The following is a 27,704-nucleotide window of genomic DNA, read 5'->3' on the forward strand; positions in this document are numbered from 1 at the left end:
ATGTCTTTGTCGATTCTCAGACATAGTAAGTAAACAGTGAAGCCATTTTAAGTGCAAGTGCTGGACACTGTTCATTATGAGTTTCATAATAATCTACATGATGGCTTCACTGACAATAATGAAGTTTGGTATCAAACATCACATATTAATAAACCCACGATGAATCCAGTGATATATTATTATATTAATACATACACTCAGAGGGCACATTAGAGGGTCCCCCTGAAAAACCTATCAACTCATAGTGTGGGCACTGACTAGTCAAAACCAGTACTGCCACCTCAAGACAGAGTTTTGGTCCTCTGAGGTGAGAGCAGATCCTCAGAACAAATGCTTGCTCTGGGCAGAGATGTGACCTCCTCCCCTAGGCAGGATGGACATTCCAGGGAAGGAAGCTTCAAAGGCCTTGCCGCCTTTGAAATGCGAAACAGGCCTCTCCAAATGGTGGAGGAGGCTGACCCCCAGTTCCTGACTCCACTTTTGGTGGCATGACTGGTGGGCAAATTACGTAAATTAGAAGGAGTGCCCACTTCATGCCACTGCCACCCCTAGGGTAGACGAGCTGAGGTTGACACTACTTTTTAAATTCCTCCATCTTGCATGAAAGGAATTAGGCCAATAAGTTTAGTGCAGGGACGTTGAGCAAAAGTACTTTGGTCCTTGAGATGTGTTGGTTCCGACTGCCGCAACAATATAGATGGTCAGTTCTGGGTCGCACTACAGATAGCAGTGAAGCGATGCGGTGGCGTCAATGCAGAGGATGAAGGCAATGCATTGATTTAAGGCCACGCAGAGGGGGGCGATGCATCACTCACTGGGCAACGCGGTGCTCCAATCCTTGCAGCAGTGGTGTTCTGTCGTCGACGGTGATGCAGTGTTTTCGATCATCACAGCAGCACTGATGCAGTAATGAAGCATTGGCGGCAGAGGCGATGAGTCAGGTCCGATCGGCGCAACAAGGTTCATGCATGGTTTCTTTGTAGGAGCAGCCACAAAAACCCACTTCTAAGGGCCCAGGACTAGGCTGACACCACTTGGCAGGGCAGGGCGCACAGCTGGCAGAGTCTACCTGCTGTAGCAGGATTGTTGGAAGTCTTTTGTGTCCCCGAGACTTTATAAAACAGGAGGCAATCCAGCAAGCCCTGGGAGTCACACTTGGTTCAAATGATGCAGGTCCAGTCCTTCTCACTCAAGCAGGGAAACAGCAGGCAGCAGGGCAGCTCAGCAAGGTAAGAGTCTAGCAAGGCAGAGGTCCAGCAGAGTAGCAGCACAGTAGTCCTTCTTCCTGGAAGAGTCTTCAGAGGTCCAGAAGTGTACTGAAGTTCTGGTGTCATGGGTCAGTACTTATATCCAGTTGCACCTCTGAAGTCGGGGGAACTTCAGAGCGTCTTTGGAGTGCACAGAGGTCCTTTCTTCCCAGTCCTGGCTCCAGGCTATCAGCATGGGGTTATCAGCCCTTTGTTTGGGGACAGGCACTGCCTGTTGAGATGTACGTGTCAGCCCTCCCCTTCCTTCCTGCTAGGAAAAGCCATCAGAATGCAGATGAGTACTCAGACACACCTAACCTTCCTGTGATTGTGGCTGTCTAGCGGGAATGCACAAAGTGTAGCTGTCACCCACCCCAGACAGGTATTGGAGACAGGATGCAGGCACACAGAGCTGTAAGAGCAAAGGAATGTCGACTTTCCAAAAGTGGCATTTCTAAAATAGTAATGTTAAATCTGACTTCACCAGTAAAGAGGATTTCTCATTACCATTGCAAAGATATGAAAAATTAAACAGCTACTCCTTCCTAATTAAGAATTACAGCTTAAAAGCGTATTGAGGAATTTCCAATGATAAACTCTGAGAGGTGTAGGCCTCCCAGTAGTGAAAAACAAACGTAGGTGTTTTTCACTACCAGGACATGCAAACTTCAAAAGTACATGTCCTACCTTTACCTTACACAGCACCTTGGCCTATGGGCTACCGAGAACCTACATTAGGGGTGACGTATGTGTAATAAAAGGGTAGCTTAAGGCTGGCAAAGGGTTTTAAATGAAAAGTTGAGGTGGTAGTAAAACTGCACACACAGGCTCTGCAATGGCAGGCCTGAACCATGGTTAGGAGGCTACTGGAGGGGTAGAACAATAACTGCTGCAAGCCCACTAGTGGCATTTAATTTACAGGCCCTGGGCACATGTAGTGCACTTCTGGTAGAGACTTATAAGCAAATTAAATATGCCAATTGAGGTTAAGAAATGTTACCATGATTTAGGGGAGAGAGCACAAGTATGTTAGCACTGGATAGCAGTGGTAAAGTGCACTGAGTCACAAAACCAGCAAAAAGCAGGTCAGAAAATGGAGAGAGGCAGACAAAAACTCAGGGGAAAGACCACCCAAGGTGTCACATCTAACAAGTCTGTTGTGTCTTCTACCATATTGCAACACCAAATGTAACTCTCTAATTGAAAGTGAAAATTGTTGGGATAAATTGATGCAGATCAAAAGCAATAATTAATAGGTTAGATAACTGATATAGTGCCCTTTTTTCCATTTCAACATTTTGACTAAAATATGAAAATTCTTTGCTGATGAAAATCTTGCAGCATCATTCAGGAGCTAATTTGAAGCTTGATTGTGCCAGTCTCCTTTATGCTGGACTCCCTGCCAACCAATGCAAAAATTTCAAAATGCAGCTTGCAACCTAATTATTTTCCTTGTGCAAGTGTCAACTGGCAGACAATGTATTGAGATCCATTCACTGCCTGACGATAAAGAGGAGCTTTTTCAAAAGCTTGGAAACTGGACCCTAAATACTTGTCACACAAAACAATGCACTGTTTTCCTGCAAAGGAATTTCTTTAGCTCTTTAGGGACAGTTTCTATGCTAATCCCCTGACCTGTTCAGAAGAGGAGAGAGGATAGATGCATGGTAATGAGCCCAAATTATGGAAAGCTCTACCAGACAATATCAGAAAGGGACAACAAGCGATAGTTTCAAAATTTGCTGATGGCTTGGTTCTTCAGATTTTGGTATTGTTTTAGCTTTTCTATTAGCTCACATTTTCATTACTTAGATGTATTTTTTACTATGGGTGCACTTTATTAAAAAAATGTTGTTTATATAGACTACTTGTTCGTAGGTGCTATAACTGAACTTATTAATATTTGATATACTATTTTTACTTCAATAATGTTTGTCTTGATGTAACGCCTTTGTTTGAGTTGCTCTGTTTTTATCTCCTCTTATGTTTTTAAATTATTACCTATCTTGTAACAACATTGTTTTTATACTGCATTTGTTTTTATGCCATCTTCTGCAATCACATCGTAACAATTAAGTTTGTCATGATTAAGCATAATCACTGAACATACATACCACATCTCAGGGAAGACTGTATTCATCCCTTCCCAGCTGTAAACGTTCAGAATGGCAAGCCAAAACTTCCCCCAAGATGGAATGCCAACAGCCCCACCTGAGCAGGAGAGAACAGAATCACACAGGGTTCAGAGGCCATAGATCTTCAAGCATCGAGGTGAAGACGTTAGATCTAAGGGCCTGATTTATACTTTTTTAGCGCCGCATTTACGTCATTTGTTGACGCAAAAGCGGCGCAAACTTACAAAATATAACTGAACTTTGTAAATTTGTGCCGTTTTTGCATAAAAAAAGACGCAAATGCAGCGCTAAAAAAGTATAAATCAGGCCCCAAATCTTTAGGAAATGTTAGTTAGCTTGCACAGGTAATGGAATGTAAGCACTCTCTGAGATGCTATGAACCTAATACAGACTGAACACTGATGATCTTCCCACAGATAGACAGTAGCTCATGGAAAGAGACTCAAGCCTTCACAACACTAACTCACTTACAGGGAGACCCTGTTCCAAGGCTAACAGTCACCTGCTTGTTAAGAGTGGCAGAAAGGTTAATGTTGCTAAATGTAAAATAATAATTATAACTTCACACTATCCATCTCATGGGCTGCTACAAGGATTGGGACCCAACTCTGGAACAGGTGTGCCCAAGGGCATAGGGAATCTCCCCCCAACCCCCACACACACATACTTTTGCAGCTTAAGCGGGGGCTCCCACTGGGCCTGATAAGGTGGTGAACTGGGTTCACATAAAAATTGTTTTTGTTTATGAGCCTGTTCTGACTGCAGGCCTGCACACACAATGCTGATAAATAGCTCTGCTATGAAATACTTTAAGAGAGTGTTGTCAGCTTTCAGCTCGCATGCATAGGGAAGGGAACACAAACAAAAAAGTTAAATAATAGGAAAATACAGATGGATACATGACCATATTGATGGGTGTATGGATGTAGAGATGGGTGGAACGGTCAATGTGTGGTTAAATATAGAGGTAAAAGTATGAACAGAGGGATGGATGAATAGATGAAAGGATAAATGGGTGGATAGATGAAGGAGGGTGGAAGGAACTCATCTTAGGAAGGTTGCATTTGCTCAATTTGAACGCTCTGTCTGATTAGAGGTATTTTTCAAGTATGGGGTAGTTAAATTTTTTGGCTACTCCGACCAGCAGCTCTCTTAGAACACTCAATTGGAAAGACCACTCTGAAATTGTGTTGGCACTCCATTTGTTGGAGAGTATGTGAGAGGCAATCAGTTTTCACCACCCAGAGCCTTCAAACAGCTATTCTGACATCCTTGCCATAACTCTGCATGCAGCTTCAAAGTGCATAAGGGCATTTTGCCCCAACAGATAAGTGCATATTCACTGTTGGAATGCAGTCCTGGCTTGCAAAAACCATTAAGAATATTAAGGCACTGATTATTTCCATACCTAAGCCAGGCTGTGACCCATCCAATCTCAGTGCTGCTTAACAAGAACAAAAAAAATCTCAGCTAAATTCTAGCAGATCAGTTGCTGCCAGTGATTCCACACCTGATCCACAAAGACCAAAGTGGCTACATGGCGGGCTGCAGCACATCCCTGAATTTATGCTGCTTATTTGCATCCTGGAACAGGCACCGGACTAATGGCCATGATCTGGCTGTCTGGTACTGGACCTGGAAAAGGTCTTTGACTCCCGGAAATGGAAATACCTATTCGCTATGCTGGCCATGTATGGCTTAGGCCCTGGCTTGCTCTGGCTTATCAAGCTCTAATACACTGCGCCACTGGCCCAAGTCAAGACCAGCATGGTACATCTCCGAACCTATCTGTATCACTGTGGCAGTCGCCAAGGCTGTCCGTTCTCCCCACTTTTCTTCTCTCTGGCTATGGAGCCCCTGGTGCATGAGCTCTGAGTTCAGGAACAAGACTGGGGGATACCGATGGGAGATGGAAAACCTGCCACCTCTCTCTGCGCCCATGACCTGCTATTATATGTACAGGTTTGCCTGCGATCGAACAACTCCTCACTAATTTTGCTGTTGTCTCAGGCCTCTGGGTAAATCTGGGCAAATCTTGACTCCTCCCCTTACAAGCTGGAACAGCGAATCCCACCCTCCGGCTGGGAGAGGAGCTGGTGCAATGGCAGCTGAATATGATCCGCTAGCTTTGCTGTTGTCAGGGGTGGGGCGTATTGCTCTATTTAAAATGTTGATGACACCATGCTTTTGTTTTGGTCAACGTCCCCATTTACTTGAGGAAACCCTTCTTCACTACACTTGAACGTCTGCTCGGTGATTACCTCTGGCATAGCACGCGTGACTGTGTGGCACTAACAAAACTATGCTTGCCGACTGACAGGATTGTTTGAGGGTAAACACTTCTATCTCGCAGCTCAGTTGCAGTGGGCATGCAGCAACAGAGTGTGCCGCAAATTTGACTTATCCTGCTACTGTCTCCTGGAATGTGCCATTTCAAACTAATACAGTTCTATATTTTGCAAAGAGCCCATCTCACTCCTGAACAGATCAACCTGTTCATCCACCGCACTTATGCCTCCTGCCTTCGCTGCCTGTGTGAGGATGTGAATTTTGTACATATGTTTTGGTCCTGTCCTCAACTGACTGATTACTGGCTGTCTATTATTAATCACCTCTCTTGCACCATTGGGATTCAATCTCTGTACACCTGCCATGTGTGCACCCTTGGTCTGTTCCAACATACTAAAAAAACAGGGCAGTCATCAGGTTTCTTGATCTGGCATTTCTCTTAGCAAAGCAAGGGATCACATGTGCTTGGAAGTCAAAGGCCCCCTATCGGCCACTTGCCTGATCAGTGGAGAAATGGGGGCCGTGGAGGACACAGCCTTGCAGTCAGAAGAACTGCAGGGCCTTTGGAAATCTCCAATCTCATATCAATGTGATTCCTTGCTTGAGGTCGTCAAATCCACAGGGTCTGCCTCTGATACCCCCAACTCAGCCACTCCCCCCCCCAGTGCAGAACCTGCCTCCCTGACTTGTGCCCTTGACCTGTTGACTGCCACGCAGTCTCACTTATTGCTTCACTCACCAGTCAACCATTACAACCCTAGCTCAGTGCCTTCTTCATCCCCAGCATTTTCCTCCCGACCCCAGCTCCAGACGCTCGCCTGCATTATAGGCGCTATATAAGTATGATCTCCTCTTCTACAACAATGATGCCCTACGTAGGTGTCATGAGGGACCAGTCACTTTGTGCATTAGTTGTGCGCCCTTTTGTTTTTTACTGGTCACCCCAGACTTGCCTCTCTCCCTTCTCTCATAACTATGCGCCCACACTTGTCTGTGCTGCCTATGCTTCCCTCTGGCTCTGAAACATGCACATCCTATACCTTGTTCGATTACCTCTGGTATTTCACCAAGCTCATGATGTGTACTGTGGTGCTGTTGGATATGTTTGAGAAAACTCGTTAAAAAGAAGTTTAAAAAATATGAACGGTATTAATGAAAGACACAGTTGTCATATACGTTATAATATATGCTGTGAGTGCAGATCATTCTTGCTTTATGTAGAAAGATGCTCATGGTGAAGACCTCTGCTTTCTCTCTTTGGAGACATGCTGCCCCACTGCTCACCTTTGCTCAGAAGGTTGTTCCTTGCTCGTACCAAGTCAGGGTCATCTGGCCCAATCCCTAGGATTCTCATGCTGGTGTAGTTCAAGGCTGTGCCAAGTACTGTTGACCTGTCCTCTATGTGTCTATTGAAGAAAAAGTCAACAAAAGCATTGAACTTTGAATGGTTTCTAAAAGAACAGGCTACTTCTCCTAGATAAAGTAGTGGTGGCTTCCCAAGAGACAAACAATTGTGAAGTTTCTCCCCACAAGGACTTTAGTAATGATTACACAGTGCACTAACTCTGCATGGATGGACTCGCCTCATTACATACAGCTAAGCAATCAAAATGTTAGTTGCAAAAACTTTATCATGAAACCAAGAAAGATTATCTTTCTGCAAGAGTATCCAAAACATTCTACGTGATCAACTTCCATGCACAGCATGACATGCAACATAGCACGAAGAGTACTGCTAAATTATTGGTAGCAAGTAATCATTAAGACATCTGGGGATTATTTTAATATATATGCATTTTAGTGTAGTGCAGGGGTCTCTAACCTTTTGTGTAATAAGAGCTACATAGGTTCAATTAAAATCATTGTGATCTACTACCAATATGAGGTTTCTAATAGGGACTACATCAGGCACAATTACATTAGCGTCCACCCTGCGCAAGATTACCAGTAGTTATCAACTCAGTGCATCAGGCAGGGTTCCCAGCAGTAATGTTAAAAAGGCTTTGTCACTTTGGAATACCTGTACACAGGTAATACATGCATGACAGCCACAGCCCCAGTGCCTTTGTCACGAAAGTCATAATATTAGTAATAAATTCCCCACATGATTTACAAAATCAACTTTAAAGATATTTTGAAAATGCAGTCACTTATTTCTCCAAATATCAGCTTATGAGTTCTGAAAATACATGTGTCTTGAATGAACTATTTTGGCACTTTTTAGACCCGGCATCCTTGGCATGGTCTCCCCAAACGTTTTGCCCTCGGACCTCCTGTTTTTCTGACCTATTTTTGCTGGCCTGTAGGGATCTGTGCCCTATACCACTGCTGACAAGTGCTAAAGGGCAGGTGCTTTGGCCTCTAAAACATGGTAACATTGGCTTCTCCACAACTGGCATATTTAATTTAATTGTAAGCCCCTAATAAAGTGCCCTAACGTGACCGGGGCCTGTAAATTAAATGCTACTAGTGGGCTGCAGCATTGATTGTGCAACCCACTACAGTAGCATCTCCCACATGTCTCAGGCCTGCCATCCCAGAGCCTATTTGTGCATTTTTATTCTGCCATTTCAACTTGGCAAGTGTCACTTGTCAGGCCCAAACCTTCCCTGTTATTGCACGCAAGGCACCCCTAGGGTAGGCCCTAGTTAAACCCAAAGGCATGGTGCAGTGCATACGAAAGGTTGGATGCGTGCTTCTTAAAATTAACATGTCCAGGTAGGGAAAACTGCTAAATTCATTTTTCACTATTGCAAGGCCCATCTCTCCCATAGCATAGCATTGGGATTGCCTTAAAACATCTTTTAAGGATAACTTCCAAATGGAAGATATAAGAATGTGGAGTTTGTTGTCTCTGGACTCACAATTTAAAATTGCAACTCATGGTGAAGTCGGATTTTAAATTTTAGAAAGTTGGCATTTTCTTACTTTAACCATTTTGTGCTTCTGCCTGTCTCCGAATACACATATAGGGTAGATTACAGCTGGGCTTTGTGTAGTCCCACTAGACAGTCACACACGAAGGGAGCTTGAGTGTGGCATTAGCATACTGATGGCCCATCACCAGCCTGGTGGGTCTTCCTGGGCTAGGTGGGAGGGAAGAGCTGACTTCTGAATAGGGCTGTACCTCTCCTCACACAAAAGGCTGCATAACCCCCTGCCTAGTGTCTGGATCCAGCGAGGGCAGGAAAGGGACCTTGTGGAATTCAAAGGAAGGTCTCAAACCTTTCCCAACCTTCCAGAACCTGGGCACCAAAGTATAAAGGCTGGACCCCAAATCTCAGAAAATCAGAATTCTACTGGAACAAGGACACCCTGCCAGGATAAAGGACTGCTGTGCTACCAGGAGGGACTGCCACTGTTTTCTGCATTGCTGTGTTGCCCTGTGCTGACTTGTAGGAGGTACTGCCACTTTGCTGTGCTCTGTGTGTTGGCCTGCTGCATCATCCTGCAAGTCACGGACTGGGCACTTCTAGTTACCTTTGCCCGAAGAATCTCCAATAGCTGGTTGTCTTGCAGCTGGTTTTCCCTCGAGGTCCCCAGGACATCAAGGACCTCGCAACTCAGTTGCATGCCTCTCACTCCAAGAGCACCCCTGGACATCAAGAATAAGAATCACATGCTTTGCTTTGTTGGATTCCTGCACAGCTAGTGAGCCTGCTTCAGGATTGCACTACTGATGCTGTTCCCCCTTCTGGAAGCTGAAACCTTCTCGGCTGCCAATACCATGCCCCTGCATCAAGCACACCTTGCAGGATTATGGCAAGTGGACTGCCGCTGGGACTGCCTGGTGCCCTGCTGTATGTGGACCACGCTTTCTTCAACTCAAAGCACGACCACAGGGCTCCCCTTCACCACAGAAGCAGCATCGGCCACATGGGTAACAGCTCCCCCTGCATGCTTTGAGCCCTGCTTAGACAGGACGGCCATGGGGCTCACCTACAACCCACTGGCAGTGCCGACTGCATCAGGCCTCAACCCCTGCCTACTTCTGATCTGACCCCTGGTGAAGCAGGCCTTGCACCAGCCAAGCCGCTGCACAGCGACTCCACTCCGGTGGGGCGGTGACTTCAGATCAGGCAGCCCACCTGCATCCCCTGCCTCTCTGACAAGTCGGTAGCTCCCCATCCCCAGGAAGCCGCAACAGCCGCAATACCATCCATCCAAGTGGGGCGCCTCCACCTTCCCTACGGATGCCGAGAGAGCCGGGAAAGAGAGCCCCTTGCGCCTGCATGGTAACACTGCTAATAGGAGCATCACACTTTTTATTTTTTATCGGAGGCTTGAGCACAACACACTGCTGCACTCTCGGCAAGCGTCAGGACAGGCCATACCTCTCGCTCGCTTTATTGATTGGAACACTTTTTATTTTTATTTTGATGAGAGACTCTCCTCTGGTATCAAGGGAAATAGCAACAGTAAGCACATCCACATTATCGGATAAACCCTTAGTAAACAGACTAATCCTGGAAACTAACAATTTATTCACCACTGCATAACGTTTGATTGGTTTACTGGATTTGGTTTATTGGATTTTTTTCATTTTGGTCTTATTTGCAACAGATAAATACTCTCTATTTTGTTAACTTGATGTTGAGTCCTTTTTGTGGTATCATTCACTGTGTTACTGTAAATTAGTGGTGCACAAATACTTTACACATTGCCTTCTAAGTTAAGCCTGGCTGCTCTGTGCCAAACTACCAGGGGGGGAGCGCAGGTTTATTTAGGGAGTCTAACTGACTTACCCTGACTAGAATTGTGGTCCCTACTTGGACAAGGTACAAACCTCTGCCAACTAGGTACCCAATTTCTAACATCACTTATATATTAATTTAACTGAGCAAAACGTTCTATTTCATGGAGCTAGTTTGCACATAGGAGATCTGCTTAGAGGCAGCTGGAAAGCCAGTTGCATAACACAAAATGGTGACCCTCTCCTTCCCCAAAATAGCTTGATGAGGGACCGAGTCTCCTATATCTTACAGATATTCATTGGCCTTTGGCTGGGTTTTATGTTGGAACCACACATTCCGTTGCAACGCACATCGTTACCATGAGTGTGTTACAACGAGAATGCCATTACTATGTATACACCTCACAATACATGCCTTTACAACAAATTATGTTGTAAAAGCATGTGTTTTAAAGGCATATGCGTGGTAAAGGTCCCCCCACCGGCCCAATAATCCCCAAGCCCAAAAACCACCATTCAGCCCTAAAAGCTAATCCCACCCCTCCCTAAAACAATACCCCCACCTCCAGGCCCAATCCCCCCGCCCTAACCCCGAAAACCTACCCCGCCCTAAAACCTAACTCACCTACCACCACCCCTCCCTAAAACAGTCCCCTCACCCCCAAGCCCAACCCCCTTCTGCACTTAACCTGAAAACTGCCCCACCTTAAAACATAACCCTGCCACATCCATTAAAGAGTACCTCCCTAGGCCCAATACCCCACGCCCAAAAACCACCCCCACAAACCTAACCCCCAACCCCTCCCTACAACAGTTACCCCATCCCAGACACAATCCCCTCGCCCTAATCCCGAAAACCTACCCCTGCCCTAAACCCCACCCCACCCCACAACCCTCCCTAAAACAGTCCCCTGACCCCCAAACCCAACCCCTTCTCTGCACTTAATCTGAAAAACGACCCCGCCCTAAAACATAACCCCCACCCCTCCCTAAAACAATACCACCCATGCCCAATACCCCCCAAGCTTGAAAACCACCCCACCCTAAAACCTAACCCCTCACCCCTGTCTAAAACAGTACCCCCACCCTTAGACCCAATACCCCACCCTAATCCTGAAAACCTACTCCTGCCCTAAAACCTAACCCCCCACCCCCTAGACCAAATCCCCCTTACCTTACTGCTGCCCCCAACACCTAGCCCCGCCCCTTCCTAAAACAGTACCCCTACCCCCTAGACCCAATCTCCCTTACTGTACTCCTACCCTGCCCTAAAACCTACCCCCCCACCCCCCTCCCTAAAACAGTACCCCCAGACCCAATCCCCCTTACCTTAATGCTACCCCGCCCTAAAACCTAACCCTCCACCCCTACCTAAAACAGTATCCCTCAGACTCAATCCCCCTTACCTTACTCCTACCCCGCCTAAAACCTAACTCCCCACTCCCTCCCTAAAACAGTACCCTCCACCCACTAGACCCAATCCCCCTTACTTTACTCCTACCCAAGCCCTAAAACCTAAGCCCCCGGCCCCTTCCTAAAAGAGTACCCCCAAACCCTAGACCCAATCCCCCTTATCTTACTCCTATCCCTGCCCTACAACCTAACCCCCAACATCCGCCCCTCCCTAAAACAGTGCCCCAGACCCAATCCCCTTTACCTTACTCCTAAGTCACGTCACAGCTCGTACTGAGGAAACAGAATGATGTTTCCATTTCCTCTAAAAACGCCAATAGCCTTCACCATCATTACAGCACATAGCCATTACCATGCATACCATTACAATTGTTGTAATGGTATGCGTGGTAAAGGCTATTCGTTGTAATGATGCATGCGTGGTAACACATGCGTGGAAAAAGCTAGCCAGGGAAACAGACTTGTTACTACTGTTCAGCTGTTAAGGCTGAACAGTGGGCCCCTTGGAGTGTAAGGAGCCTCCATGTGCTGCAGAGTCCTTTCTTGTGCCCCTGTGGATAGCTACCAGTAGCTTACAAACTACTCAATGGAGAAGCCTAATATACTGTCTAAAGCGACAGACAGAGCACTCCCACATGAAGGTCCAAGTTCAGTAAACAAACTGAATTCATCACAGTTCACAAATTAGTACCCTACCTTCCCACTAACTATTGTTAGATATTAATACGTTACATGTCAATATGTGTTATAGATCTTTATCAAGCAGGCTCAAAGGCACATAGGCCCTCATTACAACATTGGTGGTAAGACTGCCAACACACCGCTGCAGCGGCGGAATACCCCTTCAGCTATTACGACCCACAGCCCGGAATCTGCCAAAATCCAGACACCCACACAAGTCTGCCACACCAAAGGTCAGTGATAAACTGGCGATAACAAAACCTCCTCCGTCACGCCAACAGGAATACGTCCACACTATCACGACCCACGAATCCACGTGGGGATCTTTCAACTTCAGTAAACCATTGGCGGTACACACCGCCGCGCTCAAAATACACACACATTTACAAAACACAACCACATTGGACAATTCAAAATACACACACACCTGATACACATACACACACCACTCCCACACACCCAATCCAATATAAAACACACACCAACATCACCCACAAACCCTTACGCCCAAAATTGAGAAAGAAGCCCAGAGAGAGACACCACCAGAAAAAACACTAACATCCACAGGCACACAACATCATCACTCACACAACATGCACGCACCTCAGACAACACACACAAACACATCCCCTCACACATCACAACATACACCACCTCACACATCACCCACACCACATCATGGCACCTCAAAGACACCCCAGGTTCTCTGAGGAGGAGCTCAGGGTCATGCAGGAGGAAATCGTCCGGGTAGAGCCACAGGTATTCGGATCACAGGTGCAGCACACCTCCATAGCTAGGAAGATGGAGCTATGGCGCAGAATCGTAGACAGTGTCAACGCAGTGGGACAGCATCCAAGAACACGGGATGACATCAGGAAGAGGTGGAACGACCTACGGGGGAAGGTGCTTTCCGTGGTCTCATGACACCAGATTGCAGTACAGAGGACTGGAGGCGGACCCCCACCTCCTCCCCGACAACTAACAATATGGGAGGAGCAAGTCTTGGCTATACTGCATCCTGAGGGCCTCGCAGGAGTAGCAGGAGGAATGGACTCTGGTAAGTCAAATCTTAACTATTACATCCCCCACCCTACCTGCATGCTATCACATACCCCACCCTCACCATCACCCCTATCACTCCAACACCTCACAAATGTCCCACTATCACAACCCACCCATCCCAACACCAAGCCCTGCATGCTGCACCAAAGCATGGACACCCATCACCAAAGCATGTCCACCACAGATACTCACCCAGACCCCAAACCAATTATCACACAAGGTCCTAGACAAGAATGCAAGCACTGGAGTACAGGGTCACCCACCCATTCCACACGATGGCACACACAGATGCAATAATCATGCCTTTACACCCCTGCAGGACCCCTACCCAACGTCACCAGACAGGAGGTTCCAGACATGTCCATCCCCCCCCCCAGAAGAGGCCCACATTGATGACAACAGCTCTGTCCAACTGGATCAAGATGACCAGCCCGGCCCATCTGAGACCTCAGGACAGTCGGTTCCCCCGACACTGGCACATGCCACTACAGAGCCTCCCCCCTCAGGAAACACCAGCACAGCACCCACCCAGCGGGCCCATCCCTCTGTCCCCAGGACACGTCAAGCAGCAGTGTGTCCACCACTACAGGGAACCCAGGCAAACCCACCAACCCAAGAAAATCAGGGACCTGGGGGCAGTGGCAGTGGGCACAAGGTTCAGGGGACAAAGGAACAGGAAAACAGGGGAACTGGGAGGACTGCTGTGCGACAGGGGGAGGACAGGCCCAGGGAACCCACTCTCCACGAGGCCCTCTCCAACATCATGGGAGCGTACCATCATCCCCAGGAGACGATGGCAACGGTACTGGCCAAGTTTCAGGAGACCCAGCGGCTGCAGGAGGAACACTATCTGGGGATCAGGGAGGAACTCAAGTCTATCAACACCACCCTGGTCACCATTGTAGGGGTGCTGAAGGACCTTGTGGACACCAGGAGGGACACTGTGGCACAACAAGGTGCCCCTGACACTAGCCTGGATGATGAACAGCCCACCACCTCCGCCAGAGCTAGTGGACAGGAGGCACCGCCACAGGACCACGACACCAGCACCCCACCCCCTGCAGATGGAGAACCACCCCGCAAACGGTCGCTGAGATCCAGGACAAAGACAGAGAACAATGCCAAGACCCCCGCCAGGAAATGACACCCCCCTGAATGTCATCCTTCTGTCCCACTTCGTCACCCTGTCCATCCATCAACTGCCCTAGCTCCACTTCCTATGTCCCTTTGGACAATGCACCTGTGAAACAAATAGACTGGACTCTGCCATGGACAATCCTCCACCATCACCCCTGCCCATTTTACAACCCCATCCACTAATTTGCACTGAAATAAACACCCTTGAATCACAAAACAATCTGGAATAATTCTGTGCTTTTACAAATGTGTATTTGCAATAACTCTGGAAAATAGCAATGTCGATTGTATTGTCAACATACCGATGTAACACAGCTCTAGTCCATGAGGTAATATAGCAGAGGTCACACAGTGGGACCCACATCTGTGAAATAAAAAGGCAAAGTGACAAGTCAGGGTCCATACACTGGGTGAAAGTGACAGACATATGATAGTTCTAACAATTGTATGAGATGTGTGAGGCAGTGACATCTTCTTACCTGTGTCTCACTGGAAGTATTGCTGGATAACATTTCTGTTGTCGATATCCTCTTCTTCTGCCTCCTGTTCTTCACTGTCCACAGACTCCACAGCTGCCACAAGACCTCCTTCTGGACCATCCCCCTGCAGAAAAGGCACCTGTCTTAGCAAAGCCAGGTTGTGCAGCATACAGCAGGCCACGATGATCTGGCAAACCTTCTTTGGTGAGTAGTAGAGAGAACCACCTGTCATATGGAGGCACCGGAACCTGGCCTTCAGGAGGCCGAAGGTCCTTTCAATCACTCTCCTAGTTCACCCAAGTTCCTCATTGTAGCGTTCCTCTGCCCTTGTCCTGGGATTTCTCACTGGGGTCAGTAGCCATGACAGGTTGGGGTACCCAGAGTCACCTGCAAATGTCAAGGGACAACTGTTAGACACACACTAACCCTTAGGGACAACCCCAGACCCAGACGCCTATTCACAGGGTATAGGGGCCTTGTCCTCACCTATTAGCCACATACGGTGCCTCTGGAGTTGCCTCATCACATAAGGGATGCTGCTATTCCTCAGAATGTAAGCGTCATGCACTGACCCAGGAAACTTGGCATTCACATGGGAGATGTACTGGTCGGCCAAACACACCATCAGCACATTCACTGAATGGTAGCTCTTCCGGTTTCTGTACACCTGTTCACTCCTGCGGGGGGAGTACCAAGGCCACATGTGTCCCATCAATGGCACCTATGATGTTGGGGATATATCCCAGGGCATAGAAGTCACCTTTCACTGTAGGTAAATCCTCCACCTGAGGGAAAACGATGTAGCTGTGCATGTGTTTCAGCAGGGCAGACAACACTCTGGACAACACGTTTAAGAACATAGGCTGGAACATCCCTGATGCAATGGCCACTGTAGTTTGAAAAGACCCACTTGCCAGGTAATAGAGTACTGACAGGACCTGCACAAGAGGGGGGATTCCTGTGGGATGGCGGATTGCTGACATCAGGTCTGGCTCTAACTGGGCACACAGTTCATGGATTGTTGCACGATCAAGTCTGTAGGTGACTATTACGTGTCTCTCTTCCATTGTCGACAGGTCCACCAGTTGTCTGTACACCGGAGGATGCCGCCATCTCATCACCTGCCCCAGCGGATGTGCCCTATGGAGGAAAACAGCGAGCAGAGAGTCAGCCAACACTGAAGTATTACAAAATGTCATTAGCAAACATTTGTAAATCCGCAAAGTGCCTGTTATTGTGTGTATGCAAGGCCTACATAGGGGTGACGCAGTTATTATTAATGCCATGTGACCACCTGAAATGGCGGCTGCCTGACCTGTAAGGTGGGACAAGGGGATATGAGGTAACTGCGCTGGCGTTCTACACCGTTGCGGTAGGCGGTCGAAGACCGCAGCGCAATCCTGCATTGGTTAACATTGGACCCTATGGGTCCCAGGAGCCAATGACGATGTACGCCGGTGGTGACGGTACGCACCGCCACGGATGTGACCGCCATTTTCTCTCTGTTCACTCACTTGATACCTGACCTTTGACAGGAGAGGACCTATACTGCAAGTGCTGCTGTGACCTCATTTTGGAAGTGACGATGGCACATGTGTCTGGGGAAATGGCCCCTGCCTTCACTTTGGAGGAGTTGGAGAAGTTAGTGGATGGGGTCCTGCCCCAGTACACGCTACTCTACGGTCCTCCAGACAAACAGGTGAGTACACTGTGAGCATGCTGCATGGGCAATGCCTGTTTGGAGTGCTGTGGATGGAAGATACAGGGGTGGGGACAGAGCCCTGCATGAGCGGACGGTGAGTGTATGTGCGTCAGGGCAAGGGTGGGAACGTGGGCCAATGACTGTAACGGTCCGGACGGTTAAAGTTTTTCCTTTTCCCCTGTGCTATTCCTGTAGGTCAGTGCCCACCAGAAGAAGGATATTTGGCATGCCATCGCCAAGGATGTCCAGATCCTGGGGATCCACCACAGATGGAGCACCCACTGCCGGAAAAGATGGGAGGACATTCACCGCTGGAGCAAGAAGACGGCGGAGGCCCAGCTGGGGATGGCCTCCCAACGTGGGATGGGTGCCTGTCGCACCATGACCCCCCTGATGTTCCGGATCCTGGCAGTGGCATATCCAGAGTTGGATGGGCACTTGAGGGAATCACAGCAGCCACAAGGGGGTGAGTACCATCACATCCATCTGACTCTGCGCGCATTACGAGGTGTCTGGGTGGGGGAGGTGGGCAGTGGGTTACCCTAGGCCAGGGCGAGCTTTGTAGGCAAGGACCCTTTGTGAGGCAGGCTATGTGGCACCCCAACCCCACCAGTGGTAAGAGCCATCTACACCTAGTCAGGTTCCTGTGACTTCCATGTGAGCAGCAATCGGGCATAGGCCTTGTACCTCATGGGCATGTGATTAATCTAGGAACTATAAGTGCATGGCGTAGTGCAGAGGGCTGCTGTGTCTGGAGTGTCCGCCAACGGTAGTGGTATTGCATGCACTGAACATGTCTTTCTTCTGTCTTGCCCCCCCTTTTTGTGGTCTCCCTGTTCTTGTGTGCAATAGCATCATCAGGCGGAGGAGCAGTGGCATTGGAGCATCCCACTTGGCCCTGGAGGGCGAGACAACGGAGTCTGAAGCCACCAGTGGGACGGAGGGCGAGGGGAGATCCACGGCGGGGACAGGAGGTGACAGCAGCGACAACGACTCCTCCTCTGATGGGAGCTCCCTTGCAGTGGCGGGCCCCTCTGTGCCCCCCGCATCCACAGGTACAGCCGCCCCGCCCCTACCAGGACTGCCCTCCCAGCAGCACCTCAGCGTGTGTCCCGTGGCCGCTCACCGAGGAGGGTGGGCATCTCCTTCGCCCCAGGCACCTCGGGCCCTGCCCCAGTCAGCCCTGCTGCCCTCAGTAAGGAGGCTATTGACTTCCTGAGATCCCTCACTGTTGGGCAATCTACCATTGTGAATGCCATCCAGGGTGTCGAAAGGCATTTGCAACAAACAAATGCATACCTGGAGGGCATTCCTTTTGGCCAGGCAGCCCAACAGAAAGCATTTCAGGCTCTGGCCTCAGCACTGATGGCAGCCATTGTCCCTGTGTCCAGCCTCCCCCTCCAACTTCCTCCACCCACACCCAATCCCCTGTACCTCAGCCTATCCCAAGCACACCATCAGACCAGCATGCACACACCTCAACACACAAGGGTGGCTCTGGCAAACATAAGCACCACACATCCCACAGGCACTCACACAAGCATCATACCCATGCACACATACCAACATCCACTGCCTCCACTGTGTCCCCCATCTCCATGTCATCCTCCTCCCTCCCTGTCTCATCTCCACTCATACCTGCATGCACTACATCTTCAGCCACTACCTCCATCACCAGCATGCCCATCACCACAAACCGCTCATGTGCACTCACCACCCCCACTACCATTCACACATCCCCTGTGTCCTCTCCCAGTGTGTCTGTGAGCCCTCCTCCCAAAGTACACAAACGCAGGCACACACTCACCCAACAGCCATCCACCTCACAACCAGCCCATGCCCCTTCACCCAAATTCAGCATACGTACACCTCCTACAACCACTACCTCTTCCTCCACTCCCAAACCCACTCCATCTACCCATAAAGCCACCAGCACCGCGGCCACAGAGCCCGCTACCAGCACCACAGTCACAGAGCCCGCCACCAGCGCCGCGGCCACAGAGTCCACCACCAGCACCGCTGCCACAGAGCCCGCCGCCAGCAGCGCCACCACAGAGTCCGCCACCAGCACCGCTGCCACAGAGCCCGCCGCCAGCACCGCTGCCACAGAGCCCGCCGCCAGCACCGCTGCCACAGAGCCTGCCGCCAGCACCGATGCCACTGAGCCCGCCACCAGCACCGCCACCAGCACCGCCACAGAGCCCGCCGCCAGCACTGCCGCCACAGAGTCCGCCGCCAGCACCGCTGCCACAGAGCCCGCCGCCAGCATCGCCGCCACAGAGTCCGCCACCAGCACTGCTGCCACAGAGCCCGCCGCCAGCACCGATGCCACAGTCTGCCGCCAGCACTGCTGCCACAGAGCCCGCCGCCAGCACCGCCGCCACAGAGTCCACCACCAGCACCGCTGCCACAGAGCCCGCCGCCAGCATCGCTGCCACAGAGCCCACCGCCAGCACCGATGCCACAGAGTCTGCCGCCAGCACTGCTGCCACAGAGTCCGCCGCCAGCACTGCTGCCACAGAGTCCGCGGCCAGCACCGCCGCTACTGACACCGCCGCAAGCACCGCCAGTGGCCCCACGACATCCTGAGCCAGCGGCACCACCACAGACATGGCTGCCATTCCCAGTGGTCGGTCGCCCGACCCTGGTGGTCAGTTCCAGGAGCCTGGGCAGCTTCCATGATGCACCACCTTCAGTGGAGAGAGGCATCCACTACCTCAGTCCTTGGCAGGAAGGAGCACTCTGGGCACAAAGCCCCCTCCAGAACCAGTGGAGTATCACATCCACTACCTCAGTCCTTGGCAGGATGAAGCACTCTGGACACAAAGCCCCCTCCAGAACCAGTGGAGAATCACATCCACTAATTCAGTCCTTGGCAGGATGAAGCACTCTGGGCACAAAGCCCCCTCCAGAACCAGTGGAGAAAGGCATCCACCTGCGAGACTGTGGCTTTGCACTCCCCAGGATACAGCAGTGGGCAAACCACACACTGGAAGGACTTGAGAGACTGTGGCTTTGTACTCCCCAGGATACAGCAGTGGGCAAACAACCCACTGGAAGGACTTGAGAGACTGTAGCTTTGCCCTCCCCAGGATACAGCAGTGGGCAAACCACCCACTGGAAAGACTTGAGAGACTGTGGCTTTGCACTCCCCAGGATATAGCAGTGGGCATGGAGCCCCCTCGTGGAGCAGTGGCGTCGTGCACTCATCCGGCTGAGGTGCCCCTACTTCCTTCCCCCCCCCGAGGTGCCTGTTTCATTTCGATCTGATGCCCCTGCAGTGTTCTCTCCGTTTGAAGTCTGGTATCGAGTGTGGGCCTCGCCCATGCAGTTTGGGCCCAGTGGTCCGCGGACAATAATTGGTGCACTATCTGGACTTGTGTAGTTGATGTACATAACAATATATACTGTATTTCGAGTTTTGACTACTGATGTTTTCATGATTACAATCGTTCAACTCATTTCCTTTTGTCCTTCCGTTCTTCCGGGGGGGGTGGGGTGGTGTAAATGTAATGTTGCAGCATGTATTTGTGTGTATGTTGTTGTGGGTGAGGGTGGGGTGGGGGTTTGCGTGTTGCCTGTGTGTGTCACTCTCTTTTCCCTCCCCTGTGTTTTAGGCGCAGTACTCACCGTGGTCGTCGCCGGCGTCTTTGGTGCTCCTGATAGAGGAGCAGGAATACCACTGCAGGGATTATTTGTGGTTCTGGCTCCATGACGTCCTGGTTCCTCGTGGGGTGTGGAGAGGTGAGTGTTTTCCCTTCCAAGTCCTGTTTCCGCCATGTTTTTGTTTACGTTGCTTCCGCCCCGAAAAAGGTGGTGGATTGGCCTCTCATAATAGTGTGGGCGTACATTGTTTTCTGCCTGTCTGTTGGTGGTGACCGCCACGCTGTTTGTTTCACCCGACGTGGCGGTCAGAGTGTTAAAGTGGCTGTCTATGTTGGCAGTTTCCGCCACGGTCGTGATTCCAATTTTTTTCCGCCGGCCTGTTGGCGGTTTTACCGCCACTTTAACACCGACTATCAGGGTTGTAATGAGGGCCATAATCTTGTCAAAATCATTGCAAGATGAGCAAGCACTCCATCTGTGAATTCATCACAGTTCACAAATTAGTACCCTACCGTCCCACTAACTATTGTTTTAGAGATATTAATAAGTTACATGTCAATATGTGTTATAGATCTTTATCAGATAGGCTCAAAGGCACATAATCTTGTCAAAATCATTGCTAGATGAGCATGCACTCCATCTGTAATAGTAATAATTAAAGAAGAACTAGTCAATAGATATTGCCCATTACAGAGCGTACTGGTCAAAATTATCAAAATAATATTTTTATATAATCATAATATTAGGATTTCTTCATTGGTCACAAATTTTGGAAAATACAGACAAAGATGTTTCATCTGTTCATTCTTTGAAAAAGCACTGAACTATTACTTCATAAACTCAGTAATGCCTCCAGGGTTGAAGGATATGATGTGAAGGTGCAATAAGCAAATTAACACGTTATACAGATGACATCCTATCACGACTCAATAACCCAGGCTTCTCCAATGGGTAGCTCGTGAGCTACTGGTAGCTCCCAGCTCCAGAAGTAGTTCTCATGTGTCCAGACCAGCCTACTAAATTAAAATCTTTTGCCTGACTGAATTAATATGTGTATACCAAAATTGAAATATGTTTATTCCTAATAAGAATGTGAGTATTGTCAGAGGTGATAAGCTGATGATTGAATTTCTAAAATATATTTAAAGCTGAAATTTGAGTGATAAGCCATGTGGCGTTGGGGGTTTATTACTGTTATAACTACCTTGGTGCCAAGAGCATTTAAGCTATGGCTGTCATGTATTAGCCACTTAAAGGCATTCCAAATTGACAAAGCCTTTTTATGATCTGGCTTGACGGCGCAGCTGTTACGCTAGAACTACCAGTAGAGGGGCTTTGGCTCCGCCCACATGTTGGGAGCCAGGAGTACATGATTTGATAGGGCAGAAGTTATAGGCTCCCACAAAAAAGTGCCCTCCATACAGTTGTACTGCTGTGATCATTTTGTTTATTTATCCAGATGCCTGACCTCGTACTTTCAGGGGCACATGCATGCCATTATAGTGTAGTTAAAGTTTTGTAGATAACTAGTAATTGATTGTGTTTTTCTCCGGCAACAGCACAGATAGGAGGGCAGTCTTACCCTGAACTTTGTCAATCTTGACAGTGCAACTGTTACTTGACCTTTTAACCTATAGGAACATTATTCAACAGTTCTTTGCTTCCGCACAAATACACATTCATTCCCATGCTATCTACTTGTAATGCTTTACTTTTACCATAAAACATTTAAAGCCAGGCCTAGTGACACTGCCAATGGTTGTTTTTCATTAATGCTGGCTACCCTGCCTGATGCAGAGGTGATCATTGCGGTTAATTGCACAAAGGCTAGCCACCAACATAATAGTGAGTAACGTAATCACTATTATAACACTAATGATATTAGTAGCTCAGGATGTCTTTTATTGATCATAAGTAGCTCTCATAATAGAAAAGGTTGGAGATCCCTGATTAACCACTATGCAGAAATTTCAATAATTCAGCCACATGTTGCTGTATCTAACAAGAAATGAAGAAATGAACCCCTGCTGATTATCCTACGAACATTACTGGTTAATTACAAACTTGGTCAATGTGGATTGTAGACTTAAGCAATGTTATTGAGAAATATTTGAAAAAAACTATTTTATTGATAATTGGCAGACTGTCCACCCATTTTGTAATACAAATATTTTCTATTTGAACTTGTACAGCTATGAGTTATGGATTAAACAAGCCTATGGATATTGGAGACAAATGTGGGTAGGGTGGCTTTATTCCTTACAATACATTGAGCACGTGGCAAAGGTAGATTGCCATGCTGCTTAGACCACAACTGCCCACATGTACCACACTGGCTAGGTTAGACATTTTGAGAAACTAAGACAGCCAAGCGCAATCCTGAATAGTTTAAGAGCTGTCTGATACATTCCTTATTCCTGCATAAGGCAGGTAACTTCTCATTCAATCTAAGCTTCCACCTCGTAAACGCAATGTTCAATACTGACTCCATTATAGTGCCTTACACTATGCTTTAGTCCTCACTCTTAACACATTTAGAGTTTGATACAGTGATATAATGCTTAAAGGATGAATCTCAAATAGATCCGTTTACATCTGCTTTTTCATATTTCTGAAAGATGTATGTCTTCATCAAACAAAGTCATTTTTAATGGAGAAATATTTATTCCTTGGAAACTCTCAGGCAAAAGAATAGATGTTCCATTGGTAACCATAACATCTACAGTTTCTGCCTGTGCCTTTATTATAGAGTAAGCTCCATTAACAAATGGCAGAGGACAAGCGTTTTTTGAAGTTTTGAAAAGTGAGTAAACCTTCCATTTTTATTTTTGCAGCTAATAATTGTGTGTGCCTTTGTTGCCATGATGTTTTTACTCATGCTGAGAAGGAGCATTTCCTATCTACTGTGCACACATTCTTTACAAGCACAGCAGCTGAAGAGATAGCTACAAAGAGATGACCTTGTGTGTTCGTTCCTACAGGACCAAGGAAGGAAAGTAGAAGTAAGCTTCCATATGTACTTTTGAACACAACTTCCGACGGGGAGGTTGCAGCCATACTGGTTACCTCCACACCGGACCCATTAAGAGTTTCCCGCTAGGCTGGTGGGCGGAAACCAAGGTTTTCGCCCCCCAGCCTAGCGGGAAACAGGCTATACCATCGTCTCCGGCTTGTAATAGAGCCAATGGCAATGCTGTAGCCAGCAGGGGGCACCAGCAACCTTGCAATGTTCACTGTCTGCAAAGAAGACAGTGAACATTGCAACAATGGTGGGCCCCCTGCCCTGCCCATGCCAAAGGCAGTGCGGGGGCTCCCCTGTGGCTTGCTGCATCTGTTTTCTGCCAGTCTTTTCATTGCAGTGTTACCACCATGAAAAGGCTGGCGGAGAACGAGGTTGTAATCCGCAGGGCAGCGCTGCCCTAGCGGATTGGGATCTCAGCCACCACTAGACCACCGGGATCCAAGATCCTGGTGGAGCTGTCGGTCGGACCACCAGGGTTGTTATGTGGCAGTCGGACCACCGCATTGGCGGCGGCCCAGATTGCCACAGAAAGTGTGGCGGTCGTAAGACCACCACACTCATTATAAGGCCCAAAATCTGTTCAAGTATTACACATAATGATAAAGAGGCCAAGTACGAGCTGATTGCTCCTCGAGCCATTAAATACTGTGAACTGAAAAGTTATTTAATGTATTGGTACAAAGGGTGTAGTTACACAAACAGACTGGTTGCTAAGATATGGAATTCAGCCTTCAAACCTGTAGGCACCATAAAGTATGTGGGGATGTTTTTCTTTACTTAGTGAATGATCCATATTAACAAACAAATAAAAAATACTCACCCATTCCACCAGAAGGCTGGTTACAACCAACTTATGTAAAACTAGTAGAGCAGGGATGGGTTATGAAATGTGATTGGGGTATATCTAACATTCACCTTAACATGTTTAATTATTGTTGAGCTGTTTATATCTGAGTCATTTTAATGCATTTGGTTTATAGACAAATAGTGCATATTAAAAGATAATAATGTTCAGTCTGATTTTGGGGGGTGAGGGAAGGGCCTCCATATATACCACCTGTTGAGGACAGATCTTTCATAGGCTCTCTTCCACTTCAGATTAACTCAGAAGGAACAAGAGCTTAAGGGATCTACAGGGTGTGATCCTAATAATTTGTGGGCAACAACACAACAGCTGTTAAGTTTACAAATTACAGGAGAAAAAGCACATGAAAGAAGACACTAGCATTCAGAAAATGTAAGTAAGAAGTAATATTTACTTTACTGTTTACAGGACAGATAGGAAAAGTACTCACAGCCCCAAACCCCCATCCGAAAGCTGCACGGATCGTAGGTACCGCACCATCTCCGACTTGTAGGCCTCAGGCAGTGGGATCTTCGCAACATGGCAAGTGATCAGCAGACCTGTGTAGAAAGAAACAGCAGTTGATCAACAGTCAATTATTAGTTATTGCGGGTTTTCTTAGCATTTCAAACAAAGTTTAATAAGAAAACATGAACACAGTCATATGGATTGTGCCCCACTGGCAACAAGGCAGTAGGCCTTCGGATCTGCAATATTCGTTATATGAATCTTAAGAACAGATATGCCATGACGTGGAGCACTAGACACTAACTCCAACCCATAAATGAGGGAAGAGCATGCTGTCTCCCGAGGAAATGAACAGAACAGTTTAATCTCAATCAGGGTGTTTTTTGTATTTTTTTTTGGGAGGGTGACACTGGGTATTTGAGCAGGGGACAATTACCTCGAAAGTAGAGTGGAGGGCAGATGAGCCCCACACCATGAAAGACTGCAATGCCAATCTACTACATAAGGATAGTATGAGCCTCATAGTGGCTGGACAAGGCCAGTTATTGACCCATGGATTACAGCCCAAGACCTCGAGGAACGACCCAAGCAAGACACCACCCAATGCTCGATCACGGCAATACTCCAGGGATGACATTTATAATCAGACATTAATCGCCTCCCGAGAAAGGCTAGTACTCTGAAATGTACTGGGGTTATGCTACACAAACATAGGTATTTAAGGAGACGGAATGAGTAAAAATATAAAGATATGAAAGTAAAGGATGACTGATTTAAAAAAAGGCTTAGAGAGTATCTATACTTATTTACTCTATTTATATTCTGAAAAGAAACACCATTTGGCCAATTCAAAGTAGTCTGATAAGAGACACGTTCTGAAAAAGACGCACAAAGACAACATTGTACTAAATGAGATCCCAAGCCAGTATTTGGAGCTTAGCACCATAATATATATATATGTATATATATATATATATATATCTATATATATATATATATAAAAAATAAAAAAAATACTCGAAAGCAGATCTCAATCAGCCCAAAGGGGTGGTGCGACAATCGGTACGAGCAAACCGGTAATAAATGAAGCAAAAAGAGAAAAATAGTATTCGCACACTCAGGTTTCAGGAGCAAGAAAAATCAGTCTAATCCATACACAACGCGTTTCGACTGACACAGCAGCCTTGGTCACGTGATAAGTATCACCAATAAGATACCTTTAAATACCCTCCTAAATTAAACATAAAAATAGGACTATCACCCTGTGAATTAAGTAAAAACCAAACCACAACTACTTTGCAATTACCATTATACAACCAAAACTAATAATAAATACATTTATATAATAAATTAATACCCCAAATATAAACGATATGATTAAAAACCATCATTTGCAGTTCCACAACTTTTCCTAAATACATATTTTTCCATAAATTCATTATTTTATAATCTGTTAAAGGGGGAACAAACACATCAGGAAACAGTGTTATTACATAATAGAATTCATATTTCTTTCTAAAACACAATGTCTATAATAAAATATTGTTATAGGTTTTAAGAAAATAGAAAATCGACTAGATAATAAAAATATACACTGCTAATATATCATCAAAGGCTCAATCAGGGTAAAGATTTATCTACAATAATAAATTAGAAATTCTTATCTGAACATTTGCAAAGAGGTTCACCCAACGGTGTTTTGTGAAAAAATTAAGGAGAATGAATGGAAGAAAAACAGGTAGAGTAGAGTTTGATTGATCTTCATCCAACCCAGAGTATCTGAAAGGAATATCCAAAATTAAATAAATACCACAAAAAACTTAAAGAACAAATTAATAAATGCAAACTGAATAAAGAACAAATAACAAAATGCATGGTACACATCTCATAAAAAATCATCTCCACAGTAAACAATAACTATTTACATTTTCAAAAAAAATGTTTATCTCCAAAAAATTATCTCCAAAAAATTATCTCCCAAAAATTAACTTAAAAAAATTAATACCCTGGACATATTCTGCATTTTTATCCACACCCTAATGATTCTCATAAAGGTGAGTATTTAGTTCTTCCCCCATATTCAAACCTGTCGGGGTCTTGGTCTCCAAATCTAAAATATATATTGACTCTTTTTTCCTTAACAATAATTCTCTGTTCCCTCCTCGATGGCATGGAGGAACATGTTCAAAACCAAAATAGGAAAGTTTAGTACAGTCAGAGTTATGTTTTTCTTTGAAATGCCTTGCTACCGGATAATGCTCATCATTAGATGTAATAGCTCGCATGTGTTCTAAAATCCGTTTCTTCACACTGTGTTTGGTGCTTCCGACATACCAACTCAAGCAGGGACATTCCAAAACATAGATCACAAAGGGGGTACTGCATGTTATAAATTGGGAGATCAATCTGGTTTTCCCAGGTCTACGTAAAACATATTGCTTCCGCATAATGCTATTACGACATGCTTTGCAATGGCCACAGGGAAAGAAGCCTTGCAGATTGTGTTGTCTCAGTTGGGGAACTGTGGTAATATCATTGGACCTCAAAATGTTATGTAAACTTCGTCCTCTTCTATAAGTGATCCGGGGTCTTTGTTGAATTGTACCCCCAATTACAGGATCACTTTTTAAGATATTCAAATTTTTTGAAATAATGTTGTTAATCTGTCTCGTATCCTCACTATATGTCATAATAAGTCTCGTCACATCATTGTCACCAGGGTATCAGATCTTTTAATTCCCTTAGTCTTGTCAATTGCTCTTTTGATTACCCAATCTGGATAACCACGCTGTTTAAACCTTATAGTCATCTCCCTTTGTTCAGCCTCAAAAGCTTCATCAGTACTACTGATTCGTTTTGCTCTCAATAATTCACCAAAGGGGATACTCCATTTTAAACTGTCTGGGTGACCACTTGAGGCATGTAG

The 27,704-nt window shown here is 46.9% G+C and overlaps 1 protein-coding gene across 1 annotated transcript in view; it reads right to left on the reverse strand.

Moving 5' to 3' along the window:
• The window catches only part of LOC138283405 (lanosterol synthase-like), a 204,966-nt gene that overhangs the window by 134,200 nt on the left and 43,062 nt on the right, over positions 1-27,704 (reverse strand). Inside the window, exons 3-5 of the mRNA XM_069221371.1 lie at positions 24,762-24,870; positions 6,956-7,077; positions 3,362-3,458 (exon numbers count right to left, since the gene is read on the reverse strand). Coding sequence (XP_069077472.1) covers positions 3,362-3,458; positions 6,956-7,077; positions 24,762-24,870 — 328 coding nt within the window. The remainder of the gene's footprint in view (positions 1-3,361; positions 3,459-6,955; positions 7,078-24,761; positions 24,871-27,704) is intronic.

Source organism: Pleurodeles waltl, chromosome 3_1 (genome assembly GCF_031143425.1).
Source record: "Pleurodeles waltl isolate 20211129_DDA chromosome 3_1, aPleWal1.hap1.20221129, whole genome shotgun sequence".
In the NCBI taxonomy this organism is placed as follows: domain Eukaryota; kingdom Metazoa; phylum Chordata; class Amphibia; order Caudata; family Salamandridae; genus Pleurodeles; species Pleurodeles waltl.